Source organism: Eptesicus fuscus, chromosome 19 (genome assembly GCF_027574615.1).
Source record: "Eptesicus fuscus isolate TK198812 chromosome 19, DD_ASM_mEF_20220401, whole genome shotgun sequence".
NCBI classification, from domain to species: domain Eukaryota; kingdom Metazoa; phylum Chordata; class Mammalia; order Chiroptera; family Vespertilionidae; genus Eptesicus; species Eptesicus fuscus.
In genome coordinates, this window is record NC_072491.1 from 15220817 (window position 1) to 15241433 (window position 20617).

General features: G+C 47.5%; 1 protein-coding gene across 1 annotated transcript; it reads left to right on the forward strand.

The window, feature by feature from the left end:
* The first annotated feature begins 895 nt into the window (after positions 1-895).
* DCSTAMP (dendrocyte expressed seven transmembrane protein) lies at positions 896-9109 on the forward strand. The gene is made up of 3 exons (XM_008148469.3): positions 896-1924; positions 7756-8064; positions 9035-9109. Exons 1-3 carry the CDS (start codon positions 896-898, stop codon positions 9107-9109), a joined length of 1413 nt encoding a protein of 470 aa, XP_008146691.2.
* Positions 9110-20617: the final 11508 nt, after the last annotated feature.

Genomic DNA, 20617 nt, shown 5'->3' on the forward strand with positions numbered 1-20617 from the left:
CATCTGCACAGGGAACCTTAGGAGAGGAAGGCAGGAGGATTAGAGTCAAAGAGAGAAGATACAAGGGGGAAGCAGAGGTCAGAATAAAGAAGATGCAGCGTTGCTAGCTTTGAGATGCAGGAGAGTCCACAAGCCAAGGAAAGCAGGCAGCCCCTACCAGCTGGAAAAGGCAAAGAAATGGATCCTGCCTTAGAGCCCTCTGAACCCAGTTTAGACTGCTGACCTCTAGAACTGAAAGAGGATAAATATGTGTTTCTATAAGCCACTAAGTTGGTGGTAACTTGCCACAGCAGCAATAGACTAACACACCTGGACTTGTCAAAAAGTTAGCAGCAGGGTTCTAAGAGGAAGGCAGGACTCGGGATTGGCACACTGTCACTTTCCTCACATTCTATTGGCCAACGATGTCACAAGTCATCCCAAGCTCAAGGCTCAGAGAAATGGAGCCCACCATTTCTTGATGGATTCTATTTCTCTCACCTCTTTTTTATTTAAATATTTTTTTAAAAAAATATTTTTTTTACTGATTTCAGAGAGGAAGGGAGAGGGAGAGAGAGAGAGAAACATCAATGATGAGAGAGAATCATTGATTGGCTGCCTCCTGCATGCCCACACTGGGAATCAAGCCCACAACCCAGGCCTGTGCCCTGACTGGAAATCAAATCACAACCTCCTGGTTCATAGGTCGGCGCTCTATCCACTGAGCCATGCCAGCCGGGCTATTTCTCTCATCTCTTGATGGAACCCCTGGAAAGTCACATTGCAAGGGGTGTAGGGACCAAGAAGGGCAAAGAATTATGGCCTTACCACCATGCCCTTTACAAGGCAGGACTCGGGATGTTCAAAAGCAACATCTGACCCCAGTCTCTTTTTCATTTCTAGGGTCACAGCGAGCATGGGGGTCTGGAACTCGGGCACCCGTCTCTTCCTACGTCTTTGGGGGATGTATGTGTCCCCCAGGAGCCCTGGATGGGTGGACTTCCTCCAACATTTGGGAATTTGCTCTTTCGTTGCGTTCGGTTCGGTGGGCCTCCTCTCGGTGGCCTTCTCCTGGTTTCTGTCCTCGTTCGTGGTCTTCACCATCTCCTGGGTGACCGCCTGGGTTCTGCTGTGCTGCTCCAAGCACGTGAGGTGTTTCGTGGTCCTCTTCTTCCTCTCCTGTGGCCTGCGTGAAGGCAGGAACGCCCTGATTGCCGCCGGCACGGGGATAGTCATCCTTGGACACGTGGGGAATGTCTTCCACAACTTTAAAGGGCTCCTGGACAGTATGACCTGCAACATAAGGGCAAAGAGCTTTTCCATTCACCTGCCACTCTTGCAAAGGTATATGGAAGCAATCCAATGGATTTACGGCCATGTCACTCACCTGGGCCTATTGGATGGCCTCGTGTCCTGGAACCAGACTCTGGCAGTCTCTCTTTTCAGTCCCAGCCAAGCCCTGGAGGCACAGCTCAATGACACGAAAGGCCAGGTCGTGGGGGTCTTGTACCAGATGGTGACGGCGACCGAGGTGTTGTCCTCCCTCGGACGGCAGCTACTGGCCCTCGCGGGGCTCCTGCTGGTGCTCCTCGGCACCGGCCTCTTCATGAAGCGATTCCTCGACCCTGGAGGCTGGAAGTTTGAAAACATCTACATCACCAGACAATTTGTTCGGTTTGATGAGGGGGAGAGGCGTCAGCAGAGGCCCTGTGTCCTCCCGCTGAGTAAGAAGGAGAGGAAGAAGTACGTTGTCATCCCGTCTTTCGGGCTGACGCCTAAAGAAAGGAAGAACCTGGGGCTGTTTTTCCTCCCGGTACTTACCCATCTCTACCTCTGGGTGCTGTTTGCAGCCATCGACTTTCTGCTGTATCGGCTCATTTTCTCAGTGAGCAGACATTTCCAAAACTTGCCATCGCTGGAGGTTCACTTGAAACTGCACAGGGAGGTAGGCGCTCACAGGCATGGTGGGGTGTATCCTGGCTCTTTGCTGGGCTGTTTGAAAATGATCACGCACCTCCCCAGGCGGGGAGGGCAGTGTCTGACCACCTTTGGGTCTCTGGCGCCTGGCACAGTGCCTCGCATGGAGAAGGAGCCCATCAGATGTTGGGTAAATTGAAGTCCCTATGTTAGAGTCTATCATTCGGAACATTTTGGGTCAGGCTGCTGTAACAAATCACCACAAAGTGAGTGGCTAAAACAACACAGATTTCTTCTCTTCTAGTTCTGGGGACCAGAAGTCTGAAATCAGTGTCCCCGGGCTGAAACCAGAGGCATTGGCAGAGCACACTCCCTTCAGACTCTAAGGGAGATTCCACTCTTTGCTTCTTCCAGCGTCTGGTGGCCATTGGCATTCCTTGGCTTGTGGCTGCATCACTCCTTCTGTCTTCACATCACCTCTCTCTCTCTCTCTCTCTCTCTCTCTCTCTCTCTCTCTCCCTCCCTCCCTCCCTCGCTCCCTCCCTCCTTCTCAAAGGATGCATGTGATTGCAGTAGGGTCACCAGGACAATCCAGAGTAATTTCTCCACCTCAAGGTCCTTAATGGGATCGCATCTACAAAGTTCCCCCTCCCCCAAATAAACCACATTTACAGATTTGGGGATTAGAATCTTATGTCGTTGGGGGGCCATTTTCTGCTTCAGATAGTCAATAGACACTGAAATGTGGGAACAGGGGTCTCTGGTGGAACATGAAGTTGATTCCTGGCATGAACCTAACAGGTCAGATTTAGGGCCTACATTCCTCTCTCCGAAGACTCGCTGTGCACGCAGACTGCACGTGCCTCCTCTGAATGACACCGCCTTTTCTTGGCAGCCTGAGTCCTTCTCAATCATAGGAGGGATCCTAATGCATCGGTGTCATGTTTAAGAGGAAGGGCCCCTAACTAACCAAAAAATACAGGTGCTGCTAGTGCCTAGGGAAAAAAGAAAAAAAGGAACCAGCTACACTTTTCTTTTTTTAGGCAGCTTAGGCCAGTGGTTTCAACCTTGAGTGTGTTAAGAACTTCCTGGGATCTGTAATCAACAATAATATATATATATATATTCTAGTGACCCGGTGCATGAAATTCGTGCACATTAAAAGGGGATTAATTAGAGGAAATAATTTAATATTGCTATTTGACCTTTCTCTATAATAGAAGTGTCAGAGATGAAAGAAAATTAGTAAAATGTATATGAAAACCTTCCTCCTGTCAGAGTCTGGGGCACACCACGGGACCCAGAGTCAAGTCCCCGCCCACCCACATGCACCTCAAAATCATGTGAGACCCAGACCTGGCTGACCTCCCCCCGATTGGGCTAGATCCAGACCCAGCCATTCCCACCCTTGTCAAGCCCTGCCAGGCAGGGGGTGTAGCCTCAGGTCCCCTGGCCCGGCACCAGGACGGGGGGCATGGCCTGAGGTCCCCCAGCCCAGACTGGGGCCGGGGGTGTGCCTTGAGGTCCTCCGTCAAGCCCCACCAGGTGGGGGACACAGCCTGAGATCCCCTGTCACGCCCTGCTGGTTGGGGTCATGGCCTGAGGTCCCCCATCAAGCCCCACTGGCAGGGCGGGTCATAGCCTCAGGTCCCCTGTCAAGCCCTGCTGTGTGGGGGCGTGGCCTGAGGTCCCCTGTCAAGCACCATGGGGGCGGGGGAGGGCGTAGCCTCAGGTCCCTGCTGATTGCTCGTTAAGGCTCCTTATGGGAACTTGGCCTCAGCTGTGGGTACAGCCATCTTTGTGACGGAGTGATGGTCAACTTGCATATTCCCTCTTTATTATATAGGCTATTAAAAAAAAAAAGAATTTCCTGGGGTGCCCCAGCCAGTTTGGCTCAGTGGACAGAACATTGGCCCTCGGTCTGAAGGGTCCTGGGTTCGATTGCTCCCGAGGGCACATGCCTAGGTTGCAAGCTCCATCCCTGGCCCCAGTTGGGGCGTGTGTGAGAGGCAATCAACTGATGTGTCACTCTCACATCAATGTTTCTCTCTCTGTCTCTCCCCCTCCCTTCCACTCTCTAAAAATACATGGAAAAATACCTGGTGGGTGGGGGGGGGGAGGATTAACAACAACAACAAAAGAATTTCCTGGGGTGAATGCAGCACCTTAGGCCTCAGTTGACAGAGATTCTGTTTTAAACCAGGGAGCACTTTTAATTAGCACTTCATGTGGGTTTTAAAGTAGGTGGTCCATAGGCCACACATTGGAACACAGACTTCTCAGTGGGGTCATTTCAGAGGATCTGCATGTTGTCAGACACTTGTCTTACTTTTTTATAATCCAGAGTTTGTGAAACTGAGCTAGGTGGGACATGCATGTGTCTAGTGTGTGCGTGTGTGTTCATGTGCTTGTGTAGTGTGTGTGTGTGTGTGTGTGTGTGTGCATGTGTGTGAGAGAGAGAGACAGACAGAGAGACAAAGAGAGAGAGAGGAAATTCACTCTGGGGTGGAGTGCACTAGCCCAAACAGCTGCTTCCACATATGCTGGATGCTGGGGAAATCTTAGAGGGGGCGGGGGGAGGGGGTGCCTGCAAACCCTTCTTTGAAGCCCCACTTTCCATGTCTCTCTCTGGGCTCGGATCCTCCTTCTGCACCCACACTTTCTCACCCCTTTACTTCTGGCTGAGCAGGGCCATCCAGGCTCCTGCCCCCCCTCACCCTGGGCTGCTTCTCAAAGGTGATTACTCTGAACACTCTGCATCCCCTGAAGAATCGAGTTAATTACGAGAACCCTGCTGCTCCAGATATCTGCAGCAGAGTGGATAATGAAGCTTTTCAGACAGGCTTGGTCCTGGGGGTGGCTAGTCAGAGCCTCTGCCCTTCCCTCCCCCTCCATTTGCTTCCTGATCCTCTTTTTATTTTTAAAAATATTTCTATTGATTTCAGAGAGGAAGGGAGAGGGAGAGAGAGATAGAAACATCAATGATGAGAATCATTGATTGGCTGCCTCTTGCACGCCCCCAACCAGGGACTGAGCCCGCAACCCGGGCATGTCCCCTGACCTCCTGGCTCATAAGTCGACACTCAACTACTGAGCCACTCCTCTCAGTTCTCCCTCTCCTCCTTTCTCTTTTTCCTTATATCCCATTTATTTCTCTCTCAGTCAACACCCATGCCTGTTTTGTGAGTTCTCACCATTTTAGACAGAAGGGCGGAGGGGCGGGGGGGGGCGCGCATATCCAAGTTCTACCTTTGGAAAATGGCCCAGAAGCTCTCCAAGGACAATGTCCTCACAAACACATTCTTGGGTGTTGGGTCCTGGGGATGCAAAGATTTCTAGACCCTGATGTCTGCCATGGAGGGGCTCACGTCCTGGTGGGGGAGGCCACCAGGTCCACTCACACTGACAGCAGGACAGTGGGTGCTGGACCAGATGTGAGAACGAGGCTGCTGCCCACAGACTCCCTCCTGTGGTGCCTGAGACACTATGCTGCCAGCACCTTCCTGAGACTGGCAGTGCCCTGCCCTTACCCCAGGAAGCCCTTGGAGGCTCCTGGTCCCCCCCAGTGCCGCAGATTTGCAAAGGAGAAGTCAAGCAGGAAGAGAGACAACAGCTCAAGGTTTTGCCAATATGTCTCTCCCACTTTCATACAATCTTACTCTTACCTAATAAAAGAGAAACATGCAAAATAACCATCACTCCGCTACGCCCACAGCCAATCAGAGTGAGTATGCAAATTAACCCAACAAATATGGAGGTTAATTTGCATATGCAGGCACGGAGTGGAGTGAAGCCTGCTATGAGGGGAAGGGGGGCCGCGGAGGGAGCTACTGGAGTGGTGCCCCAGACAGAAGTGAGGACTTGCGGGCTCTAGGCGGCCTGGGAGCGAGGAGGTGCCGTCTCCCAGGTGGTCCGAGAGCGGGGACGTGCAGGCTCCCCAGGTGGCCAGGGAGCGGGGACTTGCCGGCTCCCGGGAGGCTGGGAGTGAAGCCAGGGGAAGGAAGGCCTGTTCTTGCACGAATATCGTGCAACGCGCCTCTAATTTTAGATAAAGAAGAAAGAGGGGAGGAGTGGGGAGGAGAAAGAAGGAGAAGGATGGGAAATGGCCTGAACTGAGCTAGCTGGATGGGTGTGCAATGTAAGAAAACATAGCCGTAGCTGCTGCTCATTGAGCACATACTATGTGCGTAGCATTTGTCTAGGTTAACTTTTCAGGACTGTCTGATGCCAGAGTAGGTTCTCTGTCCATTACTCAATGCTGTCTTGGCAAATTGTTTACCTAAGAGAGGTAAACACATTTTAAAGCATCAGGGTACCATTCAGTCTATTGCCCAGGACTTTGAGAGAGTTCATTTGTCTTCCATAGTACCCTTCACCAACCCTGTGCAAAAATGTTGACTCAATCTTTATGAAGCCCTGACTCCCAACTGCAAAGTCTCCGCTTAGATTCCGAGACGAAATAACTTCTCCCCAGAGCGAACACCCGCTGCTTTCTTATTGCACAGGATTTCTCATCACTGACTCAATCGATGTGTTTGTTTCTTCAATAGTTTTAAAAAGAGTGCATGCCTTTGCTCTGGGGATAGAAATCACTCCATTTAATTGTAGGCAAACTATCTTAATAAGAGAAAAGGAGAGGCGACACAAATACCTTTCATTGCTTAGCCACAGCGCTGGGGAAATTACCGATTTCACTTCACATTTGTATAGAGGTCCCTGGTTTGGGATTTCCAGGTTCTGTTCAGGTATTAGAGTAGGTCCAAGGTGCATGGTGTTCTCTGGGTGTGGCTGGGTTCTTTTGGAGAAGTCATTTACCTCTTCCTGGCCCCCAGGACTCTGGGGTACAGGGGTGATAATCACTGACTAAGTACTTCAGTCTGTTAGGTTAATGCTCCATCCCCAAGGTGCTTAATTTACACTGGGAGTAGTTTATTCACGGACAGGATCTGGTCCATTAATTCCTGTTTCACCAAATTAGAAAACAAATCCACCGAGAGATTAAATGACTTTCTCGGGTCAGAGAAAAGGAAGAGCTGAATCAGCACCCGCTTCTCCTGCTGGTGGCTTGGCTGGGTCACTCAATGTCATCTTCTGCCCTCGTGTCATTTGGCTGATGAGAACTGATTTGTTCTCTTGCCTTCAAGCAGGAAGGAATGCACCCCTCCTGAGCATCCAAGAAATAAGAAAACGTCCTATTTTGAGACCTCTAAAAATAGGATTTTAGAGCCACTTTCAGTAAAACCTATTCTTGGTATTATTACACTAAGAATAATCTCCCCTACCCCCAAGCTCTAGGATGTTGACTTAGAACATCATTTAATGCCTCTACAGCTTTGTGATCTTGTGGTCTGATGGAGAGGGTATGACAGGGTCTTAAGGGGCTACACTCCAAAAACCTTCACCCCCAGCTGAGCTAAAACCATCTTTCATGAGTCCCACATGCCCTAAGGTGTAGACACAGGTGCTCCATAGAAATGGGTTATGTGATCACATATGTTAGGCTCACTGCTGGCTGAAGTTAAACAAATTTGTCAACCTTCTTCTCAGAGCCTTCAACAGTCTAATGGGCATCGTGACTCTCCAAAGAAGGGACAAGTAGTCAAATTATTTAATACCCGCTTTCAAGGAAACCTATATTTCCACAAACCCACTTTGGAAAACGCTGCAATAGCTACAGATAAAGCCCACCCCTTCACCTTTCTCCAACGCCAGCACACAAAAGGAACCATGGCAGCTCCTTCTGCCAAAGCTTCCTGACTATTTTAAAACAAATGATATGTGTTGCAGAGCAGCATCGAGAAAGACGAGGAATGAGTATGAAATGGCATGGATCCTGATGATTTTATTCTTTCCTTTTAGGAGCAAGGAACTCAAAACATCATCCACGACTCCCCCTTTCATGTAGCTCTATTTGAACCCAACTGCATCCCTAAACCAAAGCTCCTTCTGTCTAAAACCTGGGTTCCTCTCAGTATTATTCTTGTGATACTTGTGGTGCTAGGACTGTTGTCCTCCTTCCTGATGCAACTTAAAATCCTGGTGTCAGCATCCTTCTACCCAAGCGTGCAGAGGGAGCGCATCCAGTACCTGCATGCAAAGCTACTGAAGAAAAGATCAAAGCAGCCAGTAGGAGAAGAAGAAAGGCAGCTGAGTCTATACTTTACAAAGGTAAGGCCAAGATGAGGGTATACCTGTAATTAAGGACATTTTGAGTTTGAAGGACAAAATGCAATTTCAAAGCACTCTTCCACTTCACATTAGGGTTATATTCTCAACAATAGATGGGACACCAGAGGAAGTGGGGGAAGTAGGGGAGAGAAATGAACAGATACACATGGCCAAGGCTCCTAGCTTTGTGGTTTTTAAATGCTGGTCTAGAGGATTCTACAAGATGTCCTCAAAACACTGATTTCAAGTGAGTTTGTTTAATCATATTGTAGAGAGACTATTGGGATGGCCCTTTGTAATAGCTATTAAAGAACAATGCCTAACAAGAAGTTACTTTACCAGGTCAAGGAAAGATAAATAACATAGAGGGAAATATCTACTACAGCTTGGTAAACTCCAAAAACTATGCTCATTCTCCAGAATTAAAAAAAAAAAAATATATATATATAATACATATATATGATGATATATATGATATACATATATGTTTATACACACATATGGTAACATAATGACTTTCATATACATATAAAATAAGCGCTTGTCAAAGATTTTATTTAAGTTGTTAATTAAAGAGGAAACAGTAAAAAAAATTCCAACCAATTCAAAGCACACACACAGACAGGCCCTCAGGAATACCAAAATGGGATTTGCTTCAGAGAAGGCAGACTGATTTCTTCCCCAAGGGCAATGGGAGGACCAATTGTACGCTACAGGGTAAGATGTATTTGCAGGTCCAGGACAAGAATCATTTATTTGCGTTGTTGCTATCAGCTATCTACAATGTACACAAGAGGAGAAAGCTCACAGATGATGAAAGACGCAGGAAACCCACAAGGATACGTTTTTCTGGCCATGTCAAAGTCTTCTGCAATTTTTCCTGACGCCAGGAGCCCCACCATAAGGAGTTTATGTCAGAGGCATTTGAAAGGACTCTAAGGCTCATTCATCCACCTTTTTGTCTCTTCAGATTCATTTCTGGCTTCCGGTCCTGAAAGTGCTTAGAAAGAAACAAGCGGACGCTGCAAGGGAAAGCAACCCATGAGCGGCCCCCACGGTAGGCCGAGGCCACACTTCCCCAGCAGCTCTCGGGTCCCTGACAGTGGTCGCCACTCACGCCCAGCTTCAGAGATCTATACGTCATGGTCCTTCAGGGGCCTGGGTTTGGGGGGCAAACTACCTTTCTTCATAAGGGCCAAGGTCTACCAGGTAAAGGGTTAGGTCAGCTTTTTTCTAATCCCTCTGAGGATAAATCTCAGCATAGAGTAATATTCAAAGGAAAAAAAAAAAAACAACAGAAAAAAATCAACATCTCTACTGCAGGTTCACAAGCAAATGCTAAGGAGAACATACATGTATAATGCCAGTAACATCTCTTTAATCTTTTCTGTCTCTACTCAGTCCTTCTCATTATCATTCATAGCTACTCCCTACCCCCACAACTGTCCCTCTTCCCCCTGCCCCCTTATTCAAGAACTGTTTCCCAAACCCATCTCCAGCAGCTCCTCACTGCTTCTCATCACCACCTCTGCTCTTACTCCCTCCTTTTCTGGAATCCTTTTGTTTTCCTCTTCCAACAAATCCTCTAACCACATTTATTTGGGGACCACATTTATCAAAGTCGTATAAAATGTTTGTGAAAATTCACATCTTGGGCCTCTTTTTCACTGTACTCCATATGTACTCTATGGTACAGGGGCCCATTTCCCCTCTACTCTAAATACCTAGGAAGGAGAAAAACCTCCTGGAATATTGATCTGAGTACCTCTAAAGTCCCAGAATGGAGAAGAAATAAAGAAACAAATTTTTTCTTTGTAATTTTCATTTTGAAAAATTTTCAGACGCGCGAAATAGTAGAGTTCCATTTATCCTTCACCCATCATCCCCCAAGATTAACATCTTATAACCATGGTACAATGATCAAAGCCAGGTAAATAACATTGAAAAATGTATGATTTATAGAATTTATTGAATTTTTTTTTTTTTTTTACCAGCTGTCCCACTAATTCAATCCAGGCTCACACATCACATTTAGTTGTCGTGGTTCCTTAGTCTGGTCCAATCAGCATATTGTGGGGAAAGGCTTTGAGGCCATGCAAACACCCTGTTTCTCATCGTACCTTTCCACTCTGACTGTAGCATCCAGAGATGCAAACCACGATGGCCCAATTGTGATTTTCTATTGTTGTGTCTTCAACATTTCTTAATTGGAATTTGACACTATTCCCAGAAAGAAACTTTTTTTTTGAAGTCTAAATTTTTTTTCAGGCCCTTGAGTAGGCATTTGACACATACAATCTCATTTAGGTTTCACAACAACCCTGTTTAATAGATCAGAAATCTTGCCCTCAGAGACCCTGATTGAGCTGGCCTGGGGCGGGGCCTGAGCACGGGCATGCTTAAAGCTCCTGGGGATTCTAACGGGCCAGCCAGATGGAGAACCAACATCCCAGGAAGTTTTACAGAGATGCAGGTCTTTCGATTTAGGTCTTCAAATTTCTCTAACAGGAGGAGCCTACACTAGAAACGCGTCTGACTCAGCATTTCCCAAAGTGTGTTCCTCAGGACACGAGTCCCTTAGTTGTTCCATGAAAGGAGTTACATGATGTTCCTAAATCCATACCATCTGCCTTCTAACCTTGAGGATTCATAAAGCATGTTGGCGTAATTCAAAAACTTTGAGAGCTTTATTTTAACCTTGTTTCACTGAGGGTTTCCCCCAGTTACTGAGCCATGGAAGAGTTTTCCCAGGAATAACTATTGTCATCTCTCAGGACCAGCCCCACAGCCCATACTCTGGTAAAATGCTGAGTCATTGGCATAACTTTGAACCAAAACAGGATCAGAGAAGGTGACTATGCATTTATATTTTTGGCTTATTTAAATATTCTGATGTTTTATTGTGTTTTCTAAAGAAACAAATGTACGTATTAATAAACGAATACCCTGTCTGGATTTTTGTACTCATGTTGTATTTATTCCTTCTAGAGAGGAGGGATCTTCCCCACATTAACTGAGACAAAGAATCAACTGCTCAATTTTGTGAGGAAACTGGATGCTTTTGCCTTTCTAAATTCTACAAATTAGCTAACTTACCTACCTAACAACATCACCAACATCTACAGCGAACATTTGAACAGGGCACAGAGAAGGTGTTGGTGATACCCATACGCTCAACCACAGTCCCTGATTTGGCATGTTTCCAATCTAGTCAGGAAGACAGATAGATGCTCAGACAGTAAATAACATATAGTAGCTTTTGGTAAATTCCAAAAGCTCTGGGCAGGCCATGCCTTTATGGAACCATGGCCAGGCTCTCGGCCCTCGCCTACTATGAATGCCCAGGTTACACCACTTCCCTAGGAGGGGGGCCCTCGAGGGGCTGGTAAAGGGGTTTTGATTTCCTTTAAATGATAACCACTGTTCTGACGTAGCAGAATCTCTTTTGTTTTCCATTGACTGACATGGAAGGGTTCACGAGACTTCTGGAGACTTCTGTTTTGTTTTTATGTTAGGCCAGCCTGCCCTTGCGCTGAGGTGCTTGCCCCATCGGAAGGACGAGCAGCAAGGAGGTGCTGTCACAAAAGGCAATTCTGATCTTGAAAACAAGATGTAGACTCGCTTATTAGGACCAGTCTAACTCGGGAGATAAAATGCTTATTTAATTGCAGCGTATCCGCTTTAGATTTAAATGAATGGTTAAGTTGAATTTCTTGAGACATCCATTGCGAAGTGTGCTTTGTTAATCTTAGGGAGGCAGACAGATACTGCCCAAGGTAATTAAATAGAGCTCCCTTTTCACCTCTCACTTTCATGGCTTATAAAAGGATATTGCACTAAAGTCTAAGCCACTGTTTCTCATCTCGGGAATCACCACGCGGTGGCTGCATTCTGTCAGGGTCTTCCAGGTGTCATTCTGATGCCCTCGTCGACTGCATATCTGTTCTAGTTGTGCTTCTCTCTGACAGTAAGATCCAGTCATCCCAGACGCCTTCATAGCAATAGATCTCTTTTAGTATTCTACTCAATATATTAAACCTTGTCTTTCCTTTTTTTAGCTTTTATTTCTGCTGTTTTCTCTGTTAGAACCTAATCGATCCTAATTATAATATGGAATATGTTGGTATCTTCACACATTCTGTATTTTTGTCTTAATTCACCTGAGAGAGAAAATAATAAACATATCTCATCCCAAGGGAGTAAGAACTAGCTTTCCCACCCAAAGTCAGTAATAGTGACAAAGACCTTCGAAGTCAATAATTTTTTTAAATATATTTTTATTGATTTCAGAGAAGAAGGGAGAGGGAGAGAGAGAGAGAGAGAGAGAGAGAGAGAGAGAGAGAGAGAGAAAGAAACATCAATGATGAAAGAGAATAATTAATTGGCTGCCTTCTGCATGCCCCCTATTGGGGATCGAGCCCACAACCCGGGCATGTGCCCTTCACCGGAATCGAACCCAGGACCCTTGAGACCATAGGCTGACGCTCTATTCACTGAGCAAAGCTGGCTAGGGCAGCTCTTTCTTCTTCTTCCTTTCCCATTGTTCCCTGTCCAACCACACTTAATCTTTAACTCTTAACAAAAAGAACAAAAACAAGTGGGGGAGGGGGGGGAGGAGGAGGTGGGAATGATATTTCAACCAGGCTTGATACACACCAGGGATTGGCAAACTTTTCTGTGAATTGACAGATAATAAATATTTCAGGCGTTGCAGCCATGTGGTCTCTGTTGTAAGTACTCACCTCTGCCACTGTAGTGAGAACACAACCAGAGACAACAAGGAAATTAATGAACATGACTGTGTGTCAATAAAACTTTCTTTGGAAAAACAAGTGTCAACCTGGATTGGCCTGCCTAATAATACAGGAAGACTTTTTAGAACTCCATTCACAGTCAGAAAAGAAACTGGTTCAAAATCCCTCTGTACCACCAACCAGATGAATGACTTTGCAAAAAAAGTCACTTCACCTTTCTCACCTTAATTTTCTCATCTGTAAAGAGGAAGGAGCTGGGTCACAGAATCTCTGAGGAAGCTGCCATCTCTTAGTCCATGATTCTTTGGGAGACTGCACTCTAGGAGACCGGCCTGTCATTTGATTTGTTTCAGCATTTGATTTGTTTGCTCTTTCATTGTTGATCAATGAATCATAAAGAACAACAGAAACTCTTGAGCCATAAGTATGATTTATTCGATGAAAAAAGGAAAAGATAACATTTTCATCAAAATAAATGTTATTTTCTCGACAGCCACAACAACAATCAGAATACTTATGAAGTTCTATGGCCATAATTTCATACTGTTAAAAAGTCAGGCTGTGATGTCAGAGGCTGAAGACCTGAAAACTGCGAAGTCTTGCCTTTTCGAAGTGAGCAGGGTACTCACTCTAAATGGGATGTATTAATTAGGGAGGGGAAGAAATAGATCCAAATTGTTGTCCCCACAGGAAACACGGTGGAAGTATGTCTGCATTGAGATAAGCATGCTATGACTTGCAGGTGGAAATGCTAATAATACAAACAAGAAAATAAGAATGCGTTGTTCTCAAACATGGTGCAATGAAAGAAAAGAGTGTTGAATTAGAACGGAGAAGAACGGACATCTAATTCTGGCTCTGCTACTAACCAGCTCAGCCAAGGCACTTCCTTCTCTCGACACAATTCAGTCCTTCCTAGAAAACATCTTAATGGCTGTTACATATGTATTGAGCCCTTACTGGGTACCCGGCACTGCTTTTGGTGTATTATTTCCACTAATCTTTACCAAAACCACAGGAAGGGAGTTCTGATGTTATTGCTGTTGTAAGGTGAAGAAACTGAGGCACCGACAGGCTAAGGAACTTGTGCACAGTGTGTTCTGGCAGCGACATTTGAACACAGTTACTCTCTATCATGCTGCCTCCCAGAGCGAGGTTTTCACGTGTCATTTCCCAGCTCACAGATCTGGACCCACCCATCCTGGTGAAGTCACATTCCCCAGCTCCCCTCCAATCTATTTCCGCACCTCATTCCTCTCTGTTCCTCTGCCTGAACCCTCCCTTTAGTCAACAGGCTGTTTCCACCTGACCCCCAGGAGAGTCATCTGCATTCCACTTCACACTTTTGCTCTCCGGGCCCTGCTCAATCGTAAAGCACACCTCATCTTCTCTCCCCGTCCACGCCCTCCCGTCCTCCAAGGCCTCACCAAGTCCGGCCTCCTCAGAAAATGAGCACAGTGGGGAGAGCATGGCTGAGAGTCTTGTAAATGGGGCTGTGTCCTGGCTCTGTCACAACCTCTGAGTGGGAACCGGGAGATGTCATTTAAACTCCCTGCGCCTCCATTTTTTGACCAATTGAGTATTGGACCCCATTTGAATTTTTCAAACTGATTACCTATTATTCTTTTTAGCTGTAGACCCCCTTCCTCCAATTCACTCTTTAATATATATTTTTATTGATTTCAGAGAGGAAAGAAGAGGGAGAGAGAGAAAAAAACATCAATGGTGACAGAGAATCATCAATTGCGCCTCCTGCACGCCCCCTACTGGGGACTAAGCCCGCAACCCTGGCATGTGCCCTGACTGGGAATTGAACTGTGACCTCCTGGTTCATAGGTCAATGCTCAACCACTGAGCCACATCGGCCGGGCCAATTCACTCTTTAGATCATCAATTCCCATCCCAGCAAAGACACAGCGGCCCTCTTTGAAACAGGTGGGGGCCCGGAAGCCTGCGTTCCTTCCTCTTGTCCACCGGGGCAGTTCCCGAGGCACCTGAGGTTCTTCAAAACAAAGCAGGAACAGTGCAAGTCATTCCTGCGGAGCGCCACGATTTCTCACCATCCCAGCAAAGGTCATGCTCTACCGTTTACTTATATGTTCTTGTAATCAACTCAGCATTTTTACTAAACAACTTCATTCTAAAAGGCAACTTTATAACATCATTGTAAATGGAAAAACTGTATCACTTTCCATAAATAGAAAGTAATATACGTACACATCATATTTACATTATTTAGTATGTATACATGTACACATACTGGGAGCCCAGCGTACGATTCGAAATTGCACGGCGCTGCCCACCCTCGGGTCACTGGTCCGGCCCTGCCTCGCTCCCCAGGCCCCTCAGCAGCCACGGCCACTACTGGTCCGGCCCTGCCTCCCTCTCTGGCCCTCCCCCAGAGCAGGCGTGCGGAGGCCCCTGCTGCCCCGCCCGGATGCTGCGCATGCAACCTCCTCCTATCTGGTAGACCTGTTACGGTGTCCCAGTTAATTAGCATATTTCTCTATTTTATATATACTAGAGGCCCAGTGCATGATTGAATCATGCACGTGTAGGGTCCCCTACACGCTTTCGCTTTCGATCGCGGGGAAGCTGGGTGCACCAGGCCTTTCAGAAGCCTCCGGCACGGCGGAAGCTTCTGAAAGGCCTGGTGCCTGAGTGGACAGGCACCCAGTTCCCCCGCTTTTGATGGTCCGCGGTGGGACGTGAGCTCGCTGCCCCAGAGGCCCCTTCTGTGCCGCAGCACAGCCATGGCACAGATGCTGAGCTCAAGCCGCCACTGGCGACGCGAGCTCAGCATCCCGCTGGCCCAATCGGCCACCCCGGCCACCCCGAGTCCCACCCCCCGCGCCTCCTGGCCAATCGCGGGCATAGCGAAGGTACGGTCAATTTGCATATTTGTCTATTATTAGGTAGGATAGATATTATGTAGACAGTATATACATTGTATATAGACATATGTAAACTATGTGACACACACACATATTGAAAACAAAACAATATTATTATATCATTAACTTGCAAGGAGGTATTTGCCTATCAAAGCCAGCAGCCTGCTCTCTGCTCAACCACTGTGGAACCCATGCCTAGGGTGGGGGCTGGGGTATTTACACACCAGCTCCTGCCAGTTGCTGGTTGTGGGCTGCTGCCGCCTCTGGGTGGTGTTCATTCCCTGGCACATCTGGCTTTCCTCGGTTCTGAAAACGTCCCCAGGCAAAGAGATGCGGGAGCTGGCAGCTGGCAGTCAGGGGTGCACTGAAGCGGTGAGGCCCAGGGGCTGGAGCAGGGCCGCATGCAACCGCAGCAGCTCCATTTCCCCCTCAGCCGCACGGGGAAGGGCCGCCTGCTTTGATCACTGTGGTGTCTGCTGACACTCAAGTCCCGCCACGGTCACAACGTGCTTCTTTCCTGTAAAGCATTCAGAACCTTTTGTTCTTGGATCTGATTCCTTTTCTCCAATAAAATGTCTACTCCCGGTGCGGGAATATTTCTACAACCAGAAAACAGTCTTGCTGAAAAATTGTCTCAATTCTCCATGTCATCACACTGGAAACCAGTCCTCACCAAACTTGAGAGGGCAAAAGTATCATGGGATCATTCATTCAGCTCAAACAAATAAATGATTGCCCTCTGAGCATGGGCATCATCCAACCATGAGGTCCTAGACAACTTCCAGAAAGCCGTGGCCCAGGACACCCCGCTCTCACTCAGAACGCTCTACAATTGCCCCTCTGCGCAGGCGTCGCTGTCTTTGCTTCTCCAAAGCTCTGCAGCCTGTGTAGATGGCATTTGTGCAATTCAGAGAAAGGCGCCTCAGCTGGATGAGTCAGCAGCCAGGCCTCTGACGCAGCTTCTGTGCTCCCGTTAAAAATAGGAAAGAGGATGTTTTGCATAAGTCATCACCACTGTGCAGTACTGGAGGATTGACCCTCCCCCCTCCCCCCTTTTGTCCCCCCGGTTTCCATATCCTGCCACTTCACCTGAAAACAGATGGAAACTCTGTCCCTGAATTTTTGGTCAAGACTTTTGTTTCCATGACCTGGGCTCCCTGGCCCTGCTTGTCTCGGGGTTCCTTGGTTAGCTTCTTCACCCCCTGATATTACAGTCCCAACTCTCAGCCCCAGGCTCAGGGCCTCTGCCCTCCTTCCCCCCATCCCCGGGGTCGAAAACTCCAGGGCCCACGGGGGTGTGTAGATCATATAAATTGTGCAGCTGGCCAGGTAGATGGGGCTGCCCAGCCTGAGCATGAAAGGGGGGCATTTTGCTCACTTTCTCACAGATCAGCTGACTTTTCCCGAAACAGCCAAGCACCTAGGTGTTTAGAGGAACTTGCCTACTCTTCACATGTTCAGGATGAATTCAGATATTCATTTTGAAAAGTAGAGTAGAGGTCGAACCCTGAGCCCCAGACAGTCTCCTTTGGGAAACGTGTGTGTTCCCAGCTCTGAAGTGGGGTTCTCCAAAACCCACCTCCTTAGAGCTAAGCCCTCCCACTTTTCCAGGTCTTGATTTCTCATCTGGAAACAGCACGGGATTCTGAGTTGGGCTCTGCCCTTTGCTAGCCCTGGAACGGTGGTTACATAGCTTCCCCTCTCAGGGCCTCAAAGTTCTTGGTCTGCAAAATGTGGCACCTCGATGCCTTTAAAGGCGCTCCCAAGCTCTGTCACTTCTCACCCTCGCTCCCCTCTTTCTTGCCCTTCTTGAACTCAAAGATCAATGCCCCATCACATCCAGCAACCCAAGTACTTTCCAGAGTTTCTCAGGTTGGGAGTCAGTTTCCTCTGTCAGTCTGCTTCCAGCCAACACAACCCGCTCCGTTGCTGCGCATCCCTTAACCGCCCCCTTCCAGTGGCGGCTGCCCCCATCACTTCTCACCAAACCACTGCTTCCACCCCTACTTCAGCGTCCCAGCTCTGGGACTCTCTCTCCAAAATAAAACCAAAAATAATTTTAAAAGCACTTTGTTCAGAGCTTCCTCAGGAGACATTCTACAATGGCCATTCATAATTCCCATGACCTATCACCTCCCAACCCCTAGGTGTCTGCTGCCCTTGCAGGTGATGAATTAACTCGGATGATCACGTTTAATTCACTAGCTGGGCCTGAGGGGAGGGTCCCGTGGTGTGGGGCCTGGTCAGGGGGCTCTCAGGTACACTCTCATCAGGATCTCAGGCCTTTGTACTCCAGGAGGAGCTGTAAATATTTAGGCAGTGTCTCACCATAAGTGTTTAACGCATTATGGATAGAAATGCTACCTATGTCAGGGAAGGAAGAACTCCATTTTTTTTTCTCACATCCCAAAGTACTGAAAGTGTTGTCACCCAAGAAACAAACTGAGAAAATTCCCGTTTATCCTCGGAGGTTTGACCATTGGAGGCAGGACAAAGGAGCAGAGATTCAAACCGCTCACCCTTACCTAGCGTTCCAGTCGCGAATGAATTGGTTTCCCAGGACAGCTCTAACACGTGACCACACCCTGGGTGCCTTCAAGCAACAGGAAGAGATGCTGTCACGGCTGTGAGGGTTAGAAGCGGAATTCAAGGTGTCGGGAGGGCTGGGCTCCTTCCAAAGTCTCTAGGGAAGAATCCTTCCTTGTCTCTTCTCCCTTCTGGTGATTGCCGGCGAGCCTTTGCGTTCTGTGGCTTATGGCAACATAACTCCAACTTCTGCCTTGGTCTTCACATGCCAGGCTTCGTTCCTCCTGTGTCAGTATTCTCTCTTCGGGTAAGAACAGCAGTGGTTGGATTAGGCCCACCCCAATCCAGTATGACCACATCTTTACTTAATTACACTTGCAAAGACCCTCTTTCCAAATAAGATCACCTTTGCTGGTACTGAGGATTAGGACTTGGGCATATTATTGGAGGGAACACAATTCAACCCAGTATAGTGAACGACCAGCAAAGACGAATTTCCCCACATGAATTCCCCCATGTACAGTATGTAGACTTTTTATTTTTTATTTTTTTATTAATCCCCACCCAAGGATATTTTTCCATTGATTTTTTAGGGAGAGTGGAAGAGAGAAGGAAAGACAGAGAGAAACTTTGATGTGAGAGAAACACATCGATTGGTTGCCTCCTGTATGAGCCCTGACCAAGGCCCGGGCTGGCGAGGAGCCTACAACCAAGGTACATGCCCTTGACCAGAATCAAACCCAGGACCCTTTGATCTGCAGGCCGGTGCTCTATCCACTGAGCCAAACCGGCTAGGGCCAGACTAACACTTTAGAAAATATTTTTTAGTCATGGTATAGCTGCACAGATAGGATGAGCTTTCCACATCCTCTGGTGCATGTTGGCTCTAAATGCAGGTATGAAAAGGGCAGGAGAAATCAAAATTGGATTTTTGATGCACAGTCAGAGGGAAGCCGTTCTAAGGAACTTGGTGTTATACCTCAGCCACAATAAATGGTCGCTATGTAGAAGCTCTCTGAGCACTGAGGGACGGATCTAGCCAGGACAGCTCAGCAGTACACTGAATTGAGCCACGAGAGACCTTATAAGTGAGAGATACCAAATGCCTGGACCAACGTGGTGTGTCACTGGAAGGCAAGGGTGGTCGGTGGTGAAGGGCCTCAAGTGATGGACAGGTCTGGTTGCTGGACCAAGGACAAGCCTATCCACAGCTGGCCATAAGGGGCGTGGTAGAGAGTTCTGGGAGCTCATGTGAATGTCCATCTTGAGAAGAAAGACGAGATGACCCTCAACCGGCATTAGCTGGCCCTTTCTGAGTACTTTCCTAAAAGTCTCACAAGTATTATCGCTGAGGAAGAGACCATGGTCAAGACACACTCAAGGAGTGGAGCAAGATGAGTCCCAAGGATGGGTCAGATGGATCCTTCTTCAGTAAAGTGATGAAAACCATGATGGGAGCCCTAAAAGCACAAATGGACCAGACTAACAAAGCTGACAGTAAAATTGAATGTGTGTCACGACTCTTGTGCCTACAGTTTTTGGAGATGGTTCAGATCTTCAGCATCGAAGGTGAGACTGCTGGCAGTGTGACCATGACAGTGGCCAGCAGGGGGTAGAGTCCACGGGAGTAGGTGAAAGTTTGAGAGCCAAATTATTTGGGGAGCCAAATGCTTCTCCTAAAGGCTGGCTTTCAATACGTGTGGAGAAAAAAAGTTTTGAAAAGAGTCGATGAAAACAGCTGACAAGGAAACTTGTTTCTTGGCAAGGAAGTGGTGGAGAAATTTTTTACTTCTAGTTGAAAAAAACACACAACATGCCATAATCTGTTTAATTACATTTTTAAAGTTAATTTCTGAAAAGATGATGTTCCCTTAATGGAAGATGTTCGGCATCAGGACAGGATGTAAGCAAGGCTGGGAACTGAATAAGGTACAGTAGGCAATGCCTGGGAACTAGACGGTATGAAGGAACAAGTTGTCATGGGAACAAGCCACTAAATGGAGCACAGCCATCTTGAGAACATACACAATATAAAGAGCAGGGACGGAGACCTGAGACGTGGTCAATGACCAGGAGGACGCAGGAGGGACAATCAGGTGCTGTCCACATTAGCTATCTGGCACTAGAAAGAAGCCCAAAGTCTGCCAAAAAGAGAAATAAAGTTCTAAACATGTTGGTATTTTGAATGTGGCCTTATTCATTTGCCATCCATTTGTTGGTTCATTCCAAGGCACATTGACTGAGTACCCTCTGAACATCAGGCTCTGTGCTGGGCAGCAAGGCTACAGAGAGGAATGAGGCATAGCTCCAGGTCACAAGGAGCCTGCTGTCCCTAACTGCTCTCGGAGGAGCAAGACCAAGACACAATCCAGGTGTCTC

Excerpts from the sequence above, each read along its gene's own strand:
- DCSTAMP (XM_008148469.3), top strand. The coding sequence starts at position 896 with ATGGGGGTCTGGAACTCGGGCACCCGTCTCTTCCTACGTCTTTGGGGG. Across the intron at positions 1,925-7,755 it reads ACTTGAAACTGCACAGGGAG|GAGCAAGGAACTCAAAACAT; the intron begins GTAGGCGCTCAC and ends CTTTCCTTTTAG. Across the intron at positions 8,065-9,034 it reads TGAGTCTATACTTTACAAAG|ATTCATTTCTGGCTTCCGGT; the intron begins GTAAGGCCAAGA and ends TTGTCTCTTCAG.